The 22,837-nt window shown below is 43.2% G+C and overlaps 1 protein-coding gene and 1 pseudogene across 4 annotated transcripts in view; both read left to right on the forward strand.

Moving 5' to 3' along the window:
- Positions 1-5,190: 5,190 nt before the first annotated feature.
- Positions 5,191-22,837, forward strand: part of NPL (N-acetylneuraminate pyruvate lyase) — a 35,106-nt gene continuing 17,459 nt past the window's right edge. For all 4 annotated transcript variants that reach the window (XM_008074410.2, XM_008074411.2, XM_008074409.2 and 1 more), the window contains exons 1-4: positions 5,191-5,268; positions 11,768-11,841; positions 14,763-14,850; positions 21,084-21,141. In XM_008074410.2, the coding sequence (XP_008072601.1) occupies positions 5,201-5,268; positions 11,768-11,841; positions 14,763-14,850; positions 21,084-21,141 (288 nt within the window). In that variant the 5' untranslated portion in view covers positions 5,191-5,200. The remainder of the gene's footprint in view (positions 5,269-11,767; positions 11,842-14,762; positions 14,851-21,083; positions 21,142-22,837) is intronic.
- Positions 19,806-20,530, forward strand: LOC103276976 (annotated as a pseudogene).

The raw sequence follows: 22,837 nt of genomic DNA on the forward strand, positions 1-22,837 counted from the left end.
GGACCGCGGGCGGGACCGCCGGACTAGCTGGTTCGGAGGGGCGCGCGCCGGGAGCCTGACTCGCGGGTGGGTGAGACTGGGACGGATCCGGAGGCAAAGAGCAAGGCAGATTCGCTGGGACGCGGAGCTGGAGGAGGCGTGGGTGCGAAACCTTCCCGGGGCGAGTGTCCGGACGGACGCGGACAGAGGAATCCACTCCCCGGATTCTGTCCTGGCGGCAGAACCGCCGACTCCAAAGGATCCTCTTCTCAAAATGATCCCAGTTAGCGATTGAGCGATTAAATTGGATACCCCTCCCCCTTCATTTTAGGTAAAATTGGTTGCGTTTCTCCTCCCCCCCCCCGTTGGCTCTGTTTGTATTTCTTCTTCTCCAAGTACTTCTCTCTTGTGATTCTCTTTGCCCAGAGATACTTTCATATTCATTCTCTCTTTAGAAAACATTTTACCCTTCTAAAAAGATTTTGACTTCGCTTTAATTCTTTGCACTAAATTGTTCTTATCTGTGGATGGAGGTGTAAGATTTCAAGAATAATACTCCCTCCCACGTGTTGCAGTCATAACATTCTAAATTCACATTAAGCCTTAGACTGGAGAATATTTAACCATTTGCTTTTGATACAAACTTTGAATAATTTGAAAGCATAACATCCCCAAGTTTGTTTAAAACTGGAATTTTAAAAATATTGATCATGGCCGGGCTCGGTGGCTCAGCCTGTAATCCCAACACTTTGGGAGTGGATTGTCCAAGTCCGCGGGTTTGAGACCAGCCCGGACAACTTAGCGAGACCTCGTCTCTACAATAAAAAATAATAATAATAAATTAGCCAGGCGTGGTAGCACATGCCTGTAGTTCCAGCTACTTGGAAGGCTGAGGTGAAAGGATCGCCAGAGTTTAGCAGATGGCTGCTGGGGTGGTCGTAAGCGTGCCACTGCACTCCAGCCTGGGCAATGGAGTGAGACTCCAACTCAAAAAAATAATAATAATACAAATATGGGTCATTCTCTGTTAAAATTTTTGTGATCCTTTCAGTCAATCTCTTCCTATAGCAGTCTCACAGTTCACAAAGTCAGCAAATTTTAATTATTTATTTAGTTTATGACTCTGTGTAAAGATACATTTTTGAAGCTGTCGCTGCCCCAAGATGACATATAGTCTGGGAGAGGAGCCAAAACTAACCTGCTTATAGCTCTGATGTAAGGTTTTTTTTTTGTTTTTTTTTTTTTTGAGTTGGAGTCTCACTCTGTCGCCCAGACTGGAGTGCAGTGGCCGCCCCCGGCCACCACAACCTCGCCTGCTGGGCTCCGGCGATCCTTCCGCCTCAGCCTTCCAAGTAGCTGGAATTACAGGCACGCGCTACCACGCCCGGCTGATTTTTTGATTTATTGTAGAGATGAGGTCTCACTGCCCAGGTGGGTCTCGAACCCGCGGGCTCAGGCAATCCACTCACCTCAGCCTCCCAAAGGCGTGGGATTACAGGCTGAGCCACCGAGCCCGGCTGATGTAAGGTTTTTAATGAAAATCTTAGTATTTGGGGAAATTCTGAGGGTTAAGAAATTATTTTCAGCTTGGAGATCAGGGAATTTCCTGACTTTTAAAGTGAGTTTTATTGTTTATTTGTTTTAGCTACACCTGCTGGTATGGGATGAAGTAAGCTTTAAAAGTTGACTAGACAGTAGGGATTGGAGTGGGAGAACAGAGGCGAGTAGCCAGACAGTGAAAGGTAGGTAGGGCACAGTTAACTCAGCTGGGCAAGTACACTGTAGGCAGGAAGATTTGCATACAGACTCAAACCCGTGAGTTGGTATTTATCCTAATGGCATTTCTGAATAGGGCTAAGACAAGATCAGAGTTGCTGTTGGTCCTGGAAGATTAACCTGGCAGCCTGTGTGGATTGAATGGGAAAAGAGTAAGGATTGGGTCGGTGATTCCCAGCCCCATTCTATATTCTCACTGTCCCCATGTTTTGAAATTTAAACTAATCAAACCTCATTTAAATGGCAATTAACTTAATGTATTTCCATATAAAACTGCCACTCTGAGCTTCTGACCACCTAAGACTATCAATGTTACTGCCCTAAGCAAGGAATAAATGCATCTAAAAGCATCCAAAGACTATGAGGCCGGGTGCTCATGCCTATAATCCCAGCACTTTGGGAGGCTGAAACAGGAGGATCGCTTGTGCCCAGGAGTTAGAGACCAGCCTGGGCAACATAGCAAGACCTTGTTGCTACAGAAAAATAGAAAGATTAACCCCAAAGGTCAAGATTGAGGTGAGCCGTGATCAAGCCATTGCACTCAAGCTCTCAGCACTCTTATCACTTGAACCTTCTTGGGCCCCTTGGGCCTGGGGTTGTGCCTATTGGTCTAGATAAGAAGTAGCAAAGGGACATGTTATGAGAAGGGCAGTAAGGGGGAAAGGAGAAATTGCAGGGGAAGAAGATAACAGAACTGAAATGACTTAGTACCCGAGTAGACAAGAGCAGTTGAGGGTTGGAGAGGGGGCACTGGTAGAGCAGAGATGACTGGGAAGGCAATGCTGGTTAAGGAATTAGAATACTTGTACCATCCTCTTCCCATCAGACAAGACCATGGAGGGCACTGAATGTGGACTAAGTGCCTGGCACTGTTGTTAATTGCTTTGTGTGAATTAATTCATTTAATGTTCTCAATAACTCTATGAAATATGATTACTATAATCCCCATTTACAGAAGGTGAAACTAAAGCCCAGAGGAGTTAAGTAACAGGCCCAGGGTCACCCAGCTGGTAAGTTATAAGGCCAAGATGCAGACCCTGACTCCAGAACTGGCTCTCTAATCCCTCTACAGTAAGAAATAGAGGAAGAAATTGCTTAGATAATGAGATGGCAGGTTCTCCTTGGGTGTCTTGAGATGCTTGTAGGAGTAGCAGATGAAGATAGACAGCAGACATATTGACTTGATTGATCGATCAAACCAGTCTTATTTTATGCTCAGACATTTCTTTGGGAGGTAGGGTCTATGTTATTGACCTCCAAGGCTCAGAGGCTAAGTTACCTGCCCTTGTCATGAAGGTGGTCACATGAAGCCCAAAGATTAGAACCACATTTTATAATCTCGTCTTGTGTTTTCCCATGGGCCAAGTGATTACATCCCTCTTTCTAAACTTCCAGCATGATCTTAATTGCATATGTGAAAAAGAAAAAGTCACAGAAACTCTAGTATCCTATAGATCTAGTCACTGCCCTTCAATGCAGAACAAAGCTACATGCAGGATTTGGACTTCATTTGAGGAGCAAGTCTTGCTGGGAACATGTCTGTTTGTAAAGGGAGATATTATGCTGGGTTTCCACAAAAGCACTAAATATTTCTTAAGAGCTCCTCTGAGCCAGGACTCTTGCGGGATACAGAAAATGCAGTGTCTCTGTACTCCAGAAGTATATTTTCCTATTTGCGAAGATTAGAGTAACAGTCATGAGACAAGAGCAAGTAAACAAGATAGTTCATAATTAAGTCCAACATTCTATAGGTTAGATTTAATTATAGTGGGTATTGGGTGTTTAGATGTGCCGATGGTATCAGAACTATAACAATTCCTCTTTCTGTTCGCCTGTAGACATCACTGTATTTGCTATAAGCCCACTGTGTTTTGCAGGATTGTCATCAAATACTATCTGATTATATTTTATTTTCTTATTCAGTTGTTAAACACTGCATTTCTGGCTTTGAATTGCATTTCTGACTTTTTTTTTTTTTTTTTTTTGAGTCAGGGTCTCACTCTGTCATCCAGGTTGGAATGCAGTGGCACAATCATGGCTCACCACAAGCTTGACCTCCTGGGCTCAGGTGATCCTTCTGCCTCAGCCTCCTGAGTAACTGGGACTACAGGCATGCTCCACCATGCCTGGCTAATTTTTTTTTAATTTTTTTGTAGAGACTAGTCTATGTTGCCCAGGCTAGTCTCGAACTCCTGGCCTCAAACGATCCTCCCACCTTGGCCTCCCAAAGTGCTGGTATTAGAGGTGAAAACCACAATAACTGGCCTAGCATTTCTGACTTTTTATGTCTCACAGCTAAAAAATAATAATAATGCTTCTACAGCAAATGTCAGGGCTGGGAGTTGAACCAGGCAGTCTGCCTACAGAAGCCAGGCTGTGAACCAGTCTGCCCTGTTGCCTCTCATTGCCTGTATTGGTTGTGGCACTGATTGTGGACAGGTGCACTCTGCCAGATGGTGAGGGGTCCTTTGGCCCCTGTGAGTGGTGTGAGGTTGACTGTTTCAGCCGTGAGCTACCTGTCTATGGAAGCCACCATCCAGCCAGTCTGAATACCTCAGCTAGTCATCTACATATTTGTCACCTTTGAGTTGAACACCAGGGGCTCAAGCACTGCAGGGAAAGCCAAGGGCAAATGAAACATTCCCTGTCCTGGGAGCCAGCTCTAGTAGGGAAGAGAAAGGTAGATACGTCGTTTACAAGGTTAACTAAAGCTAGGAAAACTGAACAAAACTGGGCAAAATCAGGTAAATCTCAAGATAGTTATGTAAAACATTCTGAAACCTCAAGACATTAAGTCCTGGTTTTAGATGAGGTTCTAGCGTAAGAATGAAAATATGGAAAGAGAAAAGAGTGTCCCTTTTTTATGACCGTTTTCAAGTTATATCCTAGTACAATTGACCCTTGAATAACACGGGTTTGAACTGCATGAATCCACTTGCTTTTTTCCAGCCAAATGAGGATGAAAAAATATAGTATTTATGGGATATGCACACGCATATCAGAGGTGGGGGCCAAGTGTGTAACTTGTGTATGCGTGGGTTTTGGTATACATGGGGTCCTGGAAGGAATCCCTGCATATACAGAGGGACAACTGTGATTCTTTTCTTTCACTTACCTGAGTTGGTTCAAACTCCTTCTGGAGTCTGCCATTGTTTGCCCCTACCTTTGAGATTTCAAATTGTCTCCATCATCTACATAGGAGAATAAGAGGCCACATTGTATTTTATCAGGTCAACCCTCTCCTGTCTTAAAGTTTTCTCCCCAATAGAATTCGGCTCTAAAGTTTTACCTTCTTTCACTTGCTCTGTGTATTTGTATACTCGTAAGAACGTTTTATGCTTCTAAACTAGGAACGGACTTTGCCCAGGAGTTTTATCATTAATTGACATCCCTTTAAGAAAGAGAGAAATTATATTGTATGTTTTCCAGACTCGACAGCAGTCCAATGGCCTCCCCACAGAAGAAACTTCAGGGTCTTGTTGCTGCAACAATCACACCAATGACTGAGAATGGGTAACTATCATTTGGGGCCATAAAGGGGTCTGTTCTCATTCAACCAAAAAGGACAGACATTCTCTATAATAAGGATTATGTAAGACCCTGCGTCTCTGTGATCTCTGTCACGAAAAGGCAGCTTCTGTAAGTCATCCGTCTGTACTGTCTCTTACCCTCATATCAGAGAAGTACTATCTGAAAAGGAGTACTGAAAGGAGGTGAAAGGGAGGTGAGAAATGAAGGCTTGCCCTTCTCCCAGTGCCTGTAGTTCCACAAAGCAAATTCTCCTTGGATTTCACCACAGCCTTGGCCTTACCAAATAGGCTAGTAGAATTGGATGAGAAAAATCCTATTTTAGCATGACTTGAGGTCAAGGACTGCCCTGGCCCCTCTCAGGATCTTGTCTCTAGATGCCTGCACGATTCCACCCTAGGTTGTTTGTAGACTTGATGAAAATGCTCTACTTGAGGAAAGTAGGGGTGGCAGGGGTAGTATCTGCAAGATGGACCCCTTTTTCATTTTTACAGCCTCATGTCAACAATTGATTAAGTCTTAGACTTGAGGAAGAGCCGTAACAACATGATTGTTGAATAATCATTATACAGGCAAGTATTTTGACTTCCAGATGAATCTTATGGCAGTCCCTCTGCTCACATGATCAGATAATGGTCATACACTAGGAGGGACCATGCACTTATATAACTTCTCCTTGAACATTGACCGTAACCAAAGGGTCCACCTCTGGCATCTATGTGTTTTTGAGGAGGAGTCAGACTGGCAAAACAGTTTGAGCGCTGGGTTTTTTTAAGTTTCTCCTTTCTTTCTCTGTAAAATAAAATAATAAAAAATAATAAAATCATACCCACATCATGAATTATGAATGTTCAAGGAGAAAATTCAAACAACTGTGCTTAGCACAGGGTCATTATGCCCTTAGGTTAAAAAGCTGGAACTACTATTGTGCCATAAGACAGAGACAAAAGGAAGATAGATATTTAGGGTACCTTTAAAAAAGGCCTTTCTTTTTGGTCATCTGTAGCTGAATTTGTAAACCTTAACCCTAACCCTTTAAAGTAGATGAGATTTTTCTCAGGACTTTTAGTATTCTCATTCGCAGTTGGCCACATCACAGTCCTCCCTTAGACCATTAGAGTCCAAGACTTCCAGCTTCTAAGATTAATGAAAAAGCACATCCTTACTAGGTCTAAATAAGATTCTTGCTGAGGTGACATTTCCATTACCCAGCTAGTTAATAACAATTATTTTCCTGTGACTTCTCCCTTTCCCCATGTGTGAAGGAAGACTGAAATCAGCTATTTCTCAATCTACAGCCACTTGTTAGCAGATAAAACAAGACATGTGATTGCTTGAGTAGGCAGGATTTACTTCCTGTTGCAGAGTGAGGTCCTGGCTGTAAGCTCTATCCAGTCCATGCTACTTTAACCTTTTAATAAGACCCCTTTTAACCATCTTGTTTGTTCATCTGGGACCCACTGAGAGTGTCAATGTGTTCTCCCTCCTTGTTCTGTTTTTCGGGCAGACCAAGCCCTATGTATTAAAGATAACTAGAAAGACTCAGCTTTTCTGGATTTTTTTTTTTTTTTTCCATTTCCCAAATACCTCCCTCCCTACTTTTTTTTTTTTTCTCTTTTAATCACTCTTTCACTTTACTTTTTTATCACTCCCACTTTCCTCTTCTAGGAATCCCATTTTCCAGTATGAAATTGAAATAAGAATGCATCCTTTGTAGAGGCCTTGTAAGAATTAAGATTAGATTAAATACTTGTCAGTGTGTAGCACATAGTAGGCATGTCGGCTGTGTTAGTTTCCTTTTCTCCCATCACCTGCTTCATCAAACACTTTTTTTTTTTGAAGCGAGATCTCCATCTCTTGACCAGGCTGGGGTGTATAGCACTATCATCACACTTCACTGCAGCCTCAACCTCCTGGACTTGGGCATTCTTCCTGCCTCCCACTTAGCTGGAACTATAGGCACATCCACCATGCCTGGCAATTTTTTGTAGAGATGCGGTCTCACTATGTTGCCCAGGCTGGTCTCGAACTCCTGGGCTCAAGCAGTCCTCCTGCCTCAGCCTCCCAAATTGCTGAGATTACAGGCGTAAGATACCACAAACAGCCTCAAGCATTCCTGTAGGCACAAAACAGTTTTAGAATACCCACCAAGAGCAGATAGGCATTAACCTACTTATCTACAAAGGAATCTCCCCTTCTGGTATGTTTCTAAGAGACAACATGGAAGGAAGGGACACACAGAATCTAATACCTGGAAATATTGCCAGGTGACCTGCCATTGTGGGAGTTTCCCTAACCTGGCTTATACAGTATTCCAAAGCCTCCACAATTCTGAATGGCTGAACATCTTTCTTCTTTTTCTTCTTTTTGTTTTATTTTTTTGAGTTGGAGTCTCACTCTGTCACCCAGACTGGAGTGCAATGGCTGCTCCTGGCCACTGTAGCCTCAACCTGCTGGGCTCCAGCGATCCTTTCCACCTAAGGTTTCCAAGTAGCTGGAACTACAGGCGTGCGCTACCACGCCTGGCTAATTTTTTATTTATTGTAGAGATGAGGTCTTGCCAAGTTGCCCAGGCACGTCTCGAACCCGCAGGCTCAGGCAACCCACTCACCTCGGCCTCCCAAAGCACTGGGATTACAGGCTGAGCCACCAAGCCCGGCCCTTTTTTCTTCTTAATTCCAATGAAACTCACTAACAATACAGCTCTCTAAATATAAATTGATGTCCCAGAGTAGGGATGTTGACAGATAGAACATGGTTAAGTGGTCTTAAAATCTGTGTCTCCTTGACCTCCAGTTTTGCCACCAACTAGCTGTCTGACCCAGAGAAAGTCATGTCACCTTTTAAGAGCTCTCTTTCATATTCCATAAAGAAAGGGCATTCAATCACATTGTCTCTAAGGCCTCTGGTGTTATGTCATTAAGAATATCGTGGTGATCACCATTAAATAAGAATGTATAAAATGCCTGTAACTCATCGTGTCAGTCTCTTTTTTAGAATCTCTGTTGACTTCCTTTTTTCTCAGCCTTGTTACTCATTGTTTGGTCTATGGACCAGTTGCTCCAACATCACATGAGAACTGGGTAGAAATGCAGAATCTCAGGCCCTCCCACACCACTGAACTAGATCCCGCGTTTTTTAAAAATTGACTTCAATACTGTTAGGTGATACAGGTTGTTTTTGGTTACATGGATAGATTGTATGGTGGTGAAGAAGTCTGGGCTTTAAGTGCACCCACCACCCCCACCTGTGCACACTGTATCTTATAGGTGATTATTCATCCCTTTCCCCCTTCCTACCCTCCTCCTTCTGAGTCTCCAGTGTCCATTGTACCATTCTCTATACTTTGCAGTGTAGCTCCACTTGTAAGTGAGAACACTGTGGATATGTGAACAGAAAAATATCAAACTCATCTCCAGAGATTTGAGGCCAGTCTGGGAAACATAGCAAAACCCCTGTCTCTTTTTTAAAAAAAGCACATGAACCTAAAAGAAAAGAATCTGAACTGAACCCATGGGAGTTGAAATTAAGACATTAAACTGGGGTTAAATATGAGAATAATGACAGCAAGCATGGAATTTGGTTCTAGACCACTCTCTCCTGAGGTGGCCAGTTGTTAGATGTGTTCTGGGTCTCTTGGGAGAAGATGCAATGCAGCCTTTTCAGGGGAACTGACTGTGTCATTTCTCACTGGTGTTAGCCCAAGCTCCATAGGCCTGTGGAGAATAGCCCAATCTCATTGTTTCCATTCTTTACTGACTTCCTGATAATCAATGTCTAATAATGGCTTCCAGCAATGAAAACAGACCTGGATATCATGGGGACATAGAGTAGGGTGGGCAGACAGGGATAGGAACAAAGTCCCCAAGGAGAATTTTATCCAGTTGCCACCTTAACCCTGCCATTTTAGGGGCCTCTGTAACAAGCATGGCAATTTCACCTGGCCCACCTGTGAATGGAGCTGTCAAGCATCCCAGCCACAGGCTGCAGAGTCAGGCAGGGATCTGCGATGCCTGAGAGGCCTGTGGAGCTTCTGGGCCTCTGGAGGGGCCACCGCTGCTCCTTCCAGCTGTGTGGAAATGCAGCCCTGGCATTGTTAGGTATTTGGCTTTTCAAATAGTCATTTTTTAAACAGGAATTTTTACTTTTAAAAATTAGAGGCAGGGTCTCACTCTGTTACTCAGGCTAGAGTGCAATGGTGTGATCATGGCTCATTCCAGCCTCAAACTCTGGGGCTCAAGTGATCCTCTTACCTTAGCCTCCCTAGTAGCTAAGACTACAGAAGTATGCCACCACACCTGGCAATTTTTTAAAATTTTTGACGAGTTCTTATCATGTTGCCCAGGCTGGTCTTGAATTCTTGGCCTGAAGCAATCCTCCTGCCTTGGCCTCCCAAAGTGCTAGGATTATAGGTGACAGCTACCACATTTAGCCAGAAAATAAAATTTAATATTGTAAAAGCCAAACAAACATTTAGAGGTCACCCTCTTTCAACCTCTAGTAGTTTAGAAAGGCCATCTCTGAGTATATTTTCTGGGTGACTACCACTGCCCCCAAAATTTTTCCATGAGAATATTAGGATTCCTGTATGGAAGGGGAATTTTACAAGAAGCAACAAATTGCTTTCTCCTTTCTTAAAGAGACAGAAAATGCATCACCCATTAGTGCCCCTAACCTGAGTGAAATCGGCAGACAAGTAGCCTGTTGCCCTACAAGGCCTGAGGGAATGTGACAGGGGAAGGGGGTGAGTGTCAGTGGAAGCATCACCCACAGAGGACATAAAACAGTGTGCAGGCATACGGGCCTACATCTGCCTGTGAGTGCAGTCAGCTCCCTAGAAAGAGGAGGATAGCAGGATAGGGCCAGACAAAGGCATTTCAGGAATGCGGGAGAGAAGGAATGTCCAAGGGGTTTGAATGATTTATTCTTCCGGGTCCGGTTCCTGGACTCCCCTGCCAGTCTTTCTGGTTGTATTCTATCAGTTCCTCTTTTGAACCTCTTATCTGCTTCATTTTTTACTTAGTCTTAGCCTTCATCCTATTTTCCTCTATTTTGATTATATAGTCCTTCTCCTTTACTCCATGTCATTGTGAGATTTCAAAACATGCATGTTTTGGAAAAGGCAGAACCCATGGTGATTTCATCATTACTGTAAGTTCCCACATCCTCACTCCTTTTCCCAGCGTTTGCTGAGCACCCACAGTGTGCCAGGCACAGACCAGCAGTGTTAGGATCTGGGGTCAGGGGCCACAATGGAGGGTGTTTGCTCCTGGTGGAGGCCTTATAACTACATTAAAACACACCTTTTCCCAAGAGGCAGACTCAGATCCCCTAGCTGTCTTTTCTCCGAGCTGGCTGTGGGCTGTGATTGCCTGTGTGTTCTTTGCATTTATTAGTAGTATCTTTCCCTTTCATCTCCGAGTCAACTGCTTTCTATTCCGTCTCTTATTGTTCCTACTTTTGACAAATGCCCTTTGAAGTCTTTGTTTCCTAGACATTTTATTTATTTTAATTTTTGTTATTGTTGTCTAAGGAATATAATAGAGATGACAAGAATGTTAATAAGGTTAACATTAAATTAGGATTCTCTGGCCCCACTGACAAAAGTGCAAAAGGCAGCCAGCTAGCACTTGGTGTTCTTGGCAATGTAACCATGAGTTCTGCAACACTGCACCCAGACTTGCAGTTTTCTTTGGGTTTCACTCTCCATCGCCCATCCTCCCCACCTGCATTTGGATTGAGTACAGATCACTTAATGCGATCTTTGAGTCCGTTTCCAGATTTTAAAATCAATATAATGTGAAGAAAAGAGCATCCCATCCTTACAAGGTCAGTGCACCTTAAACTGCAACGTGCGTACAGATCACATGGGGATCTTGTTAAAATTCAAATTCTGACTGGGTAGGACTGAGTGTGGTTTGGGATTCTGTGTTTCTGACAAACTCTTCCAAATGCCAGTGCTACTGTTCCCCTTTTGAGAGGCAAAGTGACAAAAAGTTCCTTTCCAATTGTTAATCCTGTTCAAATGGGTTTAAGTATTCACTTGTTGTCACTAATAGTAAGTGCTAAAATTCTTACATTAAAATTGAATTCTCCTATCTTGTAAGCCCAGGAAATGGCTGTTTCTTGCCAAGTGGAAAGTGTTAAGGTCTCATTTAACTCTGCCCCCAACTGTCACTTTCCAAAAAAGGGCAAAATATAGTTAGATAACTTCTTTTTAAGTATTACTTGTGACAAGATTTAAATGTAAAGCTTCTGTTGCTCACTAATAGTGTTTTGCTCATTGTAAATGGGGCACACATGGCTGAGTGAAGAAATCACCAGATTCAGAAAAACAAAAACAACCTAGGCATTATTTAGAGCAGGCTGAGAATTTCACAAACTAAATGAATTTTTACTAACAAGAGATCAGTTTATAGACCTGAGCATTGGCTGAATAATAACCAAAAAATGCATTTTTCCCCATTTTTCCCATGTCTTTCAGAGAAATCAACTTTTCAGTAATTGGTCAGTACGTGGATTACCTTGTGAAAGAGCAGGGCGTGAAGAACATTTTTGGTAAGTCACCTTTGGGTATGTCACTACCTGTCTCAGGCTCAGTCCTTAGAATGTAGGTCTCACCTGGTTACCAGTCAACAGGTCACAGAGTCATGGTGTCACTGGTTATGATGTAGCCTGGCTAAGCTACTCAAATTTATGAATCTGTAGGCTCCCCCATGTTAGGACCTACAAAGCACCTCAAGAGATTATCTCATTTGATGGTGTGCCAACAGATAAGGTATTGTTTTTACCCCCATCTCCAGGTGAAAGTCTGTGACTCAGATATACTTTTTAGATCGTGGAGAAGTAACAACCAAATCTCTCTTAGTAACAATTAAACTCTCTTCTTTTTTCTTAAGAATGAACTTCAGGCTGGGTGTGATTGGTTGCTCATGTCTGTAATCCCGCACTTTGGGAGACCAAGACAGGAGAATTGCTTGAGTCCAGAAGTTTGAGACCAGCCTAAGCAACATAACGTGACCTTGTCACTATAAAAAACAAAAATGAGCCGAGCATGGTGGCATGTACCTGCTAGTAGTCCCAGTTAGTCAGGAGGCTGAGGCAGAAGGATCACCTGAGCCCAGGAGGTTGAGGCTGAGGTGAGTCATGGTCATGCCACCGCATTCTGGGCGATAGAGTAAGACTGACTAAAAAAAAAAAAAAAAAAAAGAATGGACTTCATTCTGTCTTCAAACTGCAAATGGAAGAAAGACTAAGTGTGACACACAAACTACAGGACCAGCTGTTATCCCCATTTATTTAAGAGACAGTGAAAGTAAAATAAATCAGATCTTGAACATTTTAAGCCTAATAGGTATACTTACCTGTGGTTGAGCTGCCCCTTGCTTGGTGTTCTGGGCTCTTGGATCTTCAGATAAGTTTTCATTCTGAGGACACTACACCTTGGCCTGAGCTACTTCTCCACCAACAGGAGACCCTCTGGAGCTGGAAACACCTGGTCATAATCAGAGCCACTTAACATTGTGTAAAAATGTGTCCCAGGCCAGGACATGGTGTCACATCTATAGTCTCAGCACTTTGGGAGGCTGAGGCTGGAGGATTTCTTGTGCCCAGGAGTTTGAAACCAGCCTGGGCAACAGAGCAAGACCTTTTCTCTACAAGCAAACAAACAAACAAACAAGCCAGGCATGATAGCGCATGCTCATAATCTCAGCTACTCAGGAGGCTGAGGCAGGAGGATGGCTTGAGCCCAGGAGTTTGAGGATATAGTGAGCCATGATTGTACCATTGCACTCCAACCTGGGTGACAGAGTGAGACCTGGTCTCAAAAAAAAGAAAAAAGAAAAGAAAAGATGTGCTGGGCCATGAGTCAAAACCAAGACCTGATTAGAACTGCTCAGTGTCCCTCTACAGCTTGAACCATGGTGGGGAATGGACATTCTTAATCCTCAAAGCACTGCAGGACTCCCCTATGTATAGGGAGGAAGCAGAAACATCCCTATGACTGGAGCATACTTGAAGTCAAGACCCCAAAGAAGTGACAAACACCCTCTTTCCAACTCCCCCTCACCTTCCCGACCTCCCCTATTCCAACCCAGTGCTCAGTGCCTCAGAGTGCTGCTATCTGCATGAAACCCCAGTAATACATCCTGTTGCCACTGACATCTTCCTGTCATCCATTGTGAGATGATTGTAGTAGAAGGAAAAGAGAGGATGGGTTTTTGGAATCACACAACTCTGGATTCACAGTTAAATTATTTAGTGTGTCAGACCTCATATTGTCATCTAGCAGTGAGAAGAAGAATTTCTACTTTGCTGGGTTGTTATGAGAATAAGTGAATACACAGGAAGCTTGGCATAAGAAATATTAATATCCAGGCCAGGCACAGTGGCTCACACCTAAAATCACAGCACTTTGGGAGGCTGAGGTGAGAGGATTACCTGAGCCCACAGGTTCGAGAACAGCCTGGGCAACTTTGCAATACCTCATCCCTACAATAAATAAAAAAATTAGCCAAGCATGGTTGGCGCATGCCTGTAGTTCCAGCTACTTGAAAGGCTGAGGTGGAAGGATGACCTGAGTCCAGCAGGTCAAGGCTGCGGTGGCTATGAGCGTGCCACTATACTCCAGCCTGGGTGACAAAGTGATACTCCAACGCAAAAAAAAAAGAAATATTAATATTCTTTGTGCTTACTTAAGAAATATCATTTTTAAAATGAGTTGTCCTAGAGCACTACCATCATGTCAAACTGTAGGCAGAGATAGTTTGAGATTCATAGTACACAAAAGCACCTGGGTGAGTAAATCCCACTGTGGCCTTCCTAACATTCCAGTGCTGGACTTTGATGCCATTCGAGTCCAGATATAGAACTGAGTTTGGAGACTGGCCTAAAATGTGGGCAGTTATCTCTGTCTTCATTCATATTTAATGTCTGTCTCTGATGGCAAGGGCAGACTTATAATCACATGTCACAATTAACCTTCCACCTGCTTTTGCAAAGTAAAGGTAGAAAAAAGTTTAAAAATGAAAATGGGCCAGGTGCAATGACTCATACCTGTAATCTCAGCACTTTGGGAGACCAAGGCAGGAGGATTGCTTGAGCCCAAAAGTTCAAGATCTCCCTGGGCAACATAGCAAGACCTTGTCTCTACAAAAAGTTAAAAAATGAGTTGGGCATGGTGGTGCATGCCTGTTGCCCCAGCTACTAGGGAGGCTAAGGCAGAAGAATCTATCTCCTGAGCCCAGGAGGCCGAGGCTACAATGAACCGTGATTATGCTGCTGTACTCCAGCCTGACTTAAAAAATAAAATAAAGTGAAAATGGAAACCTGGCATTTCCCCTTCCTAAATTCATTGTCTACTATTTCCCCAGGTCCCTTCCTCTGAGGCAGGGTTTCTGACCCTGCCCTTCCTGACTCAGGGTTGGAGGAGCAGAGGTGCTCATCTGTCTCACTGACTGACTCTTTGTTTGGAACAGTGAATGGCACGACCGGAGAAGGCCTGTCCCTCAGCATCTCAGAACGTCGCCTGGTCGCGGAGGAGTGGGTGACAAGAGGGAAGAACAAGTGAGTAGCTGTATGAGGATTAAAACACTCATGGCAAGAGCTATATTCAGAGAGCTTCCTCCCCAGATGACACAGCCTTCCTGCATTCCTGCCGGAGGCTGGTTCAGCTGGTGGGAAGATGAACAGGGTCCAGGGATCTGACTCCTCAGTGAGGGTGGCCAGATAGCAAGAGACTGCAAGGACCTCCTGGCTCCCAAAGTTTCCGACCGGAAACTGCCTCTTATCCATCCACAGGACCAGTCCCCTCAGGGTTATCTGTTCTTGAGTTGAAGGATAAGAGGAGAAAGTGATGAGAACTGACCCTGCTAGGCCCCCGGCTCTTCCACTGAACAACTCACAGCCCTTCCCCTCTTAAGATGAGTACCTGAAGTATATATCAGCCCATTACTCCTTATAGGACTTCTCCGTACATCTGACTCATTGTGCTTTTTTTTTTTTTGCGTCAGGGTCTTACTCTGTCATCCAGGCTGGAGTACAGTGGCATGATCATGACTTACTGTAGCCTCAGCCGCCTCGGCTTAAGCAATCCTCCCATCTCAGCCTCCTGAGTAGCTGGGACTAGGTTCCACCATATCCAGCTATTTTAAAAAAAAATTTTTGTAGAGGCACCTCACTATGTTGCCTAGGCTGGTCTCAAACTCCTGAGCTCAAGCAATTCTCCCACCTCAGCCTCGCAAAGTACTAGGATTGCAGGCATGAGCCATCACACCCAGTCTCAGTGTGCTCTTTTATGGTGCTTCCTCTTGTGTTGCTGGGGTACCTCCTGTATCCCCTAAACTTCCATGTAGTGATATATTTTTGTTGTAACACCCAATTCATGCTGTAGTAAAACAGACAGGACAGTATCTATTCCATAAGCACATCCAATTAACCAAGCTCTATTTATTGTCAATAGACAAGTAAGGTTTTGTGTTATGTACTGTGCTAGGGACCGGAAATATAAAGTAGGGCTCTGCCTTCAGGTTGCTGATCATCTACTGGGGATGTCAGATTGTGAAAACTAATACTCTGAACCTTCTGATGAATTTATAAGCAAGAAGGGAGTGATTGATGGTGTCTTAGGTGGAAGTAAAAAATTAGGGCAAAGTCCCAAGTGAGCCTGGAGCAGAGGTTGTCAGCATGAAGCCTGTGACCCTGAAATTATGTACCAAGTTTGAGTGCATAGCCATATAGGCATTTTCTGTTGATCCACCAGCTCTCAGTTAATTTTGTCAGATCCAGGGTCCAAATCACTAAAAGGCCATGGGCTTTTAGTGACAAAAAAGGACAGCTAAGGATAAACATTAGGAACAGCACCTGAAATGAGGGATAGGGAGGTGGCAGAGACAGAAAGCCCTTGGAAGGGTAAGAGGGAGGTGAGGAGTGAATCCTGTCACTGTAGCCAGAGAGGGAAATGACTTCAGAGAGCATTGGTGTGGCAGGGATTGTAGGGCTAGACCACCTGAGTTTGAGAACCCATTCTGGCTCTTGTTAGCTTTGGGAACTCAGACATGTCACCTAACCTCTCTGTGCTCCATCCATAAAATAGCAGTAACAACAGCACCTATCTTGCAAGGCTGTGGTGAGGACTAGAACTGTGCCTGACACATGATACTAAGTACAACATAAGAATTCATTGTAACTATTTGCAGTAGATGATGTGCTCGTAATAATACTTGTCACAATTGTTAGATGCTGTTAAAAGACTGAGAAGACCACTTGGTTTGCCATGTTGTAAGAAGTCACCAGTGAACTGAGAGAGAGGCCAGTTGGGTGACTGTCGAGAAGTCACCCTACAGCGAGCTGTAGAAGGCAACAGGCATGTGAAACTGGGAGTGGGAGGACAGCTCATCCCCATAAAAGTGTTCTGGTAATGGGAAGGAGAGACGGAGTAGTAGGTTAGGAAGGAAGAGGCAAGACTGAGAGAAGGATAGCTGCTTTTTCTTAAAGTGGGGAAGTCTTGAGCAAACATGCAAAGACACTGCCATGGGAGAAGAGAGTAAAGACACAAAAAAGAGGCAAACTGATACCTGTGATGGAAGGCCTCAGAGGGAGGTTGAAGTACTCATACAGATGCTCCTCCATTCACAACATGATTCGGGCCCAATAAACCCATCATAAATCAATTTGGTTTACAACTTACATTGAGTTTATCCAGACGAAACCCCATCATAAGTCAGAGGATGTACTGAATGTGTGTTATTTTCACACCATCACAAAGTCAAACCATTGCAAGTTGGGGACTGTCTGTGCAACCCCAAATAGAGTAACTTTCAAACACAGCTGAAAAACTGGGAGGAAAGTGTAGATGGTGACATAGCCACACGCAGGAAGGGTAAGGGCATCTGTGGTGAAAGCTTATTTATTTGGTAGCTCAGAATCTAAGACATCTGCCCAGAAGAAGGAGTTGTGTAGAGTTTAGAGCTTGACAGGAATAGTCAAGATCTGGGGTAGCCACTGCAGAGCATGGGAAGGAAGAGTGAATTCTGATGACCAGCAGTTATATTGGAACCTCCTCCTCACCAGGGAACTTACGGGGAAGTTTGTACTCTAAAGCCCAACAGTGATAGCTGAGCTCAGCAGCCCAGGAGGAGGAGCAAATGGATGATTGGTTTGACCTAAGCCAGGAGAAAGGGGTAGTGAAGGGCTTAAGCAGACCGTGCAAAAAAAACTGCTGCCTCCACCATTCTGGAGTATTCTGTTAGCCTTTCAAAACACAAACTCGGTCGCCTCCCAGCTAGGTCCCATTTTACCTAAGACATAGCAAGCCAAGAATCACTGGGGGACTTAGTGATTGGACAAAAACAGGACTGTGGTGTCTCTATCTCATGAGGATGGCATGTGTGTCCTTCAGCGTCCCCCAGAGAATTCAATGGGATGGCTGGATTCACAGATGCACTTTATTAATCCCACCTGAGAAGACCAGTATCACTGTGGCTTCTTTCCAGAGGGACACATGGAATAACCTCAAAGGTGAACATTGGAGTCTCAGAATAAACATCCTTTCTGGTCAAGTTCTGAGGACTTACAAAATAGAAAATCACCTTTTACAATGAATTCATTTCTCATATTACTCACGTGACTAATTCCTGGTTGTACTCTTTGAGGAACCACATTGTCTTTATCTCCAACCAAAAATATCTCAGAATTACACCTATCTCCATGCACGCAACATCACCAAATGCAGCAACTAAAACGATGCTTAATCAAAATAAGTACTCATACTCAAGTATTGATTAATGGATATTGCTTTTTAAGTGCTATTGCTTAGTTAAACCTTAAGCTATATTCCCTAGGCATTTTTTTAAAGCACTAATGATTCCAATCTTATTCTTTTAAATATTTTTATAGTTTTATATGGCTTTTTTTTTCCAGACAAGGTTTCACAATCACCCTGGCTGGAATGCAATGGTGTAGTCATGGCTCACTGCAGCCTCCACCTTCGGGGCTCAAGAGATCCTCTTGCTTCAGCCTCCCAAGTAGCTAGCACTACAGGCATGAGCCACCTTGCCCAGCTAATTTTTTTTCCTGGCCTCAAATGATTCTCCCACCACAGCCTCCCAAAGTGCTGGGATTATAGACATGAGCCATGGCATCTAGCCTAAAGCTTTATTCTTAAGGCTTAACAGTAGTAACTGCTAATATTTATTAAGCATTTACTGTGTGCCAAGTATCATGCTATGTTTTGCATGTATGAACTCACATAATGTTTACAACATCCCCATGAAGCAGGTACAATTATTACCTGAATTATTCCAGGAGATTGAGGCATATTGGGGCTAAGTGTCTTACTGAGAGGTTCACAGCTAGTTAGTAACAGAGTCAGGATTCAAACTCAGGACTCCCTGGGATATAATCTCTTAACAGCTAGGTGTACCACCTCCCAGTCAGGTTTTTTTCTTAGTGCTTGATTCATCATTAGCATGTTGTTTTTTGTTATAATTTACATTTTATTTATCTACATCAATAAGTATTAGCCAGTGTCAGATATATGCCAAGTACTGTTATGTAAATATATGCAATATCATTTATTTACAAAAACTATATGTAATATGTGACATAAATCACTGACTCTAAACATTACTAAACTGGATAACATATTTCCATTTGCAGGATGGGGAGGCACATAACATCAATAAGGGTACCTGACCTCAAACCAGGCAAAGTGGGAACCAAAAGGAGGCCCAAACTTTACCTGTATGATGTCCACTTGTGTACCTAATCCTGAATTGTACCCCACACCTTTAAAATAAATATATATATAATATATATTTCCATTTGAATTGATTTTTAAATTTCATATCTTTCATGACCATTTATAGGTATGTTTATGTAAGCATGTATGCAAGGCTAATTTCTACAGACCCCAGTTTACTCACTTGTAAGATAATGGGCTTGGACTAAATTACCTCCGGGATCCTCTGCCTCTAACTTTGTGAGAGATGAATTTCATTTCTGTACATGGTCAACAGTTATTTCTGTTGCTGGTAGTCAGCATATATTTCTGTTGCTGGTAGTATGAAGGCTCCATGACACTACATGAACATACCACCTTCCCACCAGCTCTAAGTCATTGCAGGAATGGTTGTATTCCTACAGTAATATGAAATGGAATGCAATTTGCCTAACTTTGCCTTTAAAGACTTCTTTAGGGTTGAATCATCTCTGCTGTGAAATTACAATCATCCTAAGTGCTTTCAAATAACAACCAACCTCTTGAAAACATGACTATAGCCGGGCATGGTAGCACATGCCTGTAGTTCCGGCTATTTGGAAGGCTGAGGCGGAAGGATTGCAGGAGCCCAGCAGGTTGTGGCTGCGGTGGCCGGGAGCATGCCACTGCCCTCCAGCCTGGGTGACAGAGTGAGACTCCCACTTAAAAAAAACCAAAAAACAGTGACGTAGCCTCTCTGAGACCAGAGCCTATGCGTGGATTAGTCTCTCCTCTAATTGCGGTCTGGTAGTGGCTGGTGACGATGCAGCGGCTCGCTACTGCTCTGAAGCCTTGCAAGCCAGCTGCACAGGAAAGAAGGAAAGTGGTAGAAGCTGACCCGGATCCGTGGCAGGTCTTTACGTGCATTGGTGCAGCAGATTTCCAGGCTAAGAAAGAAAAACTGCTTCTGATTCCTTCAGGAAGAAGAAACACCAACTAACTCAATATAGAAAATGTCCCCCAGGAAAACAAAGTTGGGGAGCAGGACCCAGTGCAGAATGAAGAAGCAGCCCGCCCTTTAGGAAGTAGTGAAGGCCAGGAGCCTGGAGTAAATATTAGAGGGGGCTGGGCTCCACCTGCCCAGAATTTTGAAGATGATATGCCCGATAGGCTTATCAATAACATAGATATGATAGATGGAGATGCAGATGATATGGAACGGTTCATGGAGGAGATGAGAGAGCTAAGGAGGAAAATTAGGAAGCTTCAGTTGAGGTACAGTCTGCACATTCTTATAGGCGATCCTCCTCACCATGATCATCCAGATGTTTTGCCTTATGCCTTGAATCTTAAAGGTTAACAAGCATAAACCCCCTGATTTACAAACTTGCATTTTAGTGTAAACTTTTTGGTGTTCTTTCTGGTGATTTCATTTTAACCTAGTCTGTAAGTTTTTCTGTCAGCAGGGGAGTTTCATCAACTTGCACGGAAAGATGCTTACTACATATTATAAAGTTAATAAGGCAATTTAAAAAGCAAAAAACAAAAAACAAAAAAACAAAAAAACCAAAAAAAAATGACTAGACTTTGATATCACTGACCTACACTAAAAGGATCACCATTGGCTGAGTGCAGTAGCTCACACTGTAATCCCAGCACTTTGGGAGGGCAAGGAGGGAGGGGAGGATCATGGGAGTTCACGACCATCCTGGCTACATATTGAGACCTCGTATCTATCACAAAAAAAAAAAAATCACAAAAATTAGCCGAGCATGGTGGCACATGCCTATAGTCCCAACTACTCAGGAGGCCGAGGTAGAAGAATTGCGTGAGCCCAGAAGGTCTAGGCTGCGGTGAGACATGATCACCTAGCCTGGGTGACAGAGTGAGACCTCAAATCAAACAATAACAACAACAAAAAACCAACATAAGTTATCTTAATTAGATTAATTTTAAATAGACCACTGTAGAATTTTACAGTCTCAAAATTGAGATGAATAAGGCAGTAGCTAAGTGCTAAAACCAGCACAGACCACAATAGTGCAGCCCTTCTGTGCATTTCTAAGCTTCAAGTGAGGTGGCAGTGTTTTCTTTTTTGTAGGCTGGATCAGGTGGTGATTCACGTAGGAGCACTGAGCTTGAAGGAGTCACAGGAACTGGTATGTATACAGCTCTGTCCAAGAGAGACCACTCAAGGGGCCTCAATTTTTATGCTGATGTGAAAATCAACACTATATTTGCTATGTGGTGGATGCTGTGCCTGGAAAGATGAGTTGGAGGACCTTAGGGACTCGCTGCTTGGAAGCAGAAACTGAGCCATAAAGAGAAGGTGATGACTACCATAGGGTAGTAAGGGAGAGTAAGGGAGGGTATAATTGTAGCTGTGTTTGCCGGTAAGAAGCAGAATTTTTGCCAACTGCAGTTTTCTTTGAGAAGTAGAAAGCGCTGCCATCTGCTGGACACAAGAGAGAAAAAAGATAAGGTGAACGCTTGAAGAGTGGCAAGTGTTGTGAACTGGCTACCTTAGAGAGAGGGAGAGAGCTGAAACAAAAGGATTGCCCAGTGGTGCTGACAGCCAACTACAGTTGTAAGTCATAAATTTGTCACACCATCATTCTACACAGGTGTGGACATTTTTTTCTAGGTATACTCTTTAGCCAGAACATAGGAACAAGAATATAGACAATTAGATTGCTCTAGGGTTAGGGATTAGCAGGTTAGGTGGAGCAAATGAAAGGGAAGGAGTTAAAGTTGCTGCAGAAAAGCGGGTGACTGGTGGTTTTTAGGCCTGGGGGAATTGGTTAAGAAAAGAAAACACAAAGGTGTTTGGCATTGTTTATTAGAATAAACAGTGTATTCTGGACTGCTGTAAATTAATCATGTTTCCAGAACTTACATATTCTAACTCTAAAGTTTATGATGACTTGACCTGGCCCAACTTCTTCTTGGTGAGTTTTGCTTGATTGTTTTTCCTATTATTAAGATTTTTAAATGGGATATATAATATATACGTGCAAAAATTACAATTCGGTATTCTTAGGCAAGCCACAAGGGAAGATCTACTAGTAGGCTTAGTAAGTCTGGAATCAGAACTTGAGGACTTCATTTATTCTTTTTATACTTGACTTGCTCTTCTTACAAATCTTTTTTTTTCTTTTGAGTAGGTGTTTCACTCTGTTGCCCAGGCTGGAGTGCAGTGGCACACTCACGGCCACCACATCCTCAACCTGCTGGGCTCAGGTGATGCTTCTGCCTCAGCCTTCCAAGTAGCTGGAACCACAGGTGCACACCACCCCGCCCAGCTAACTTTTTGATTTATTGTAGAGACGCGGTTTCTCCATGTTGTCCAGGCTGGTCTTGAACCCCTGGACTCAGAGAATCCTCTCACTTCTGCCTCCCAAAGTGCTGGGATTACAGACATGAGCCACTGCATCTGGCTACAAAACGTTTTTAAATTAAGGTAGTATGATGTAGGGAATATTTTTTTCTTTTTCAATGCTTTCCCTTCTAATATATATATAAATTTTAAAATATTGTCATATAATCACATGAAAGACAGTATCATTCATTAGACTGTACACTAGAATAGTGTAGGTAATCTTGGAGTGGAGATAATCCTCTAATGTAGGGATAATCTCCTGATACGGGGTAATCTTGCCAAGGAGACAATAACATTGACATATATCCATAACTCTCCATCGTATGATGCATGAATGGACACTGCCATCAACTCTTTCTTGTTGTTTCCTTTTTCCCTGATTTTAGCTAAGGTGACTCTTCTACTTTTTTTCTAAACAGAGTCCTAAACAAATGAGTCAAATACATTAGATTCTGTTAATGAAATTATGCTCAGTG

This window comes from Carlito syrichta, unplaced genomic scaffold (genome assembly GCF_000164805.1).
Source record: "Carlito syrichta isolate Samal-C Ts95f unplaced genomic scaffold, Tarsius_syrichta-2.0.1 Scaffold316427, whole genome shotgun sequence".
NCBI classification, from domain to species: domain Eukaryota; kingdom Metazoa; phylum Chordata; class Mammalia; order Primates; family Tarsiidae; genus Carlito; species Carlito syrichta.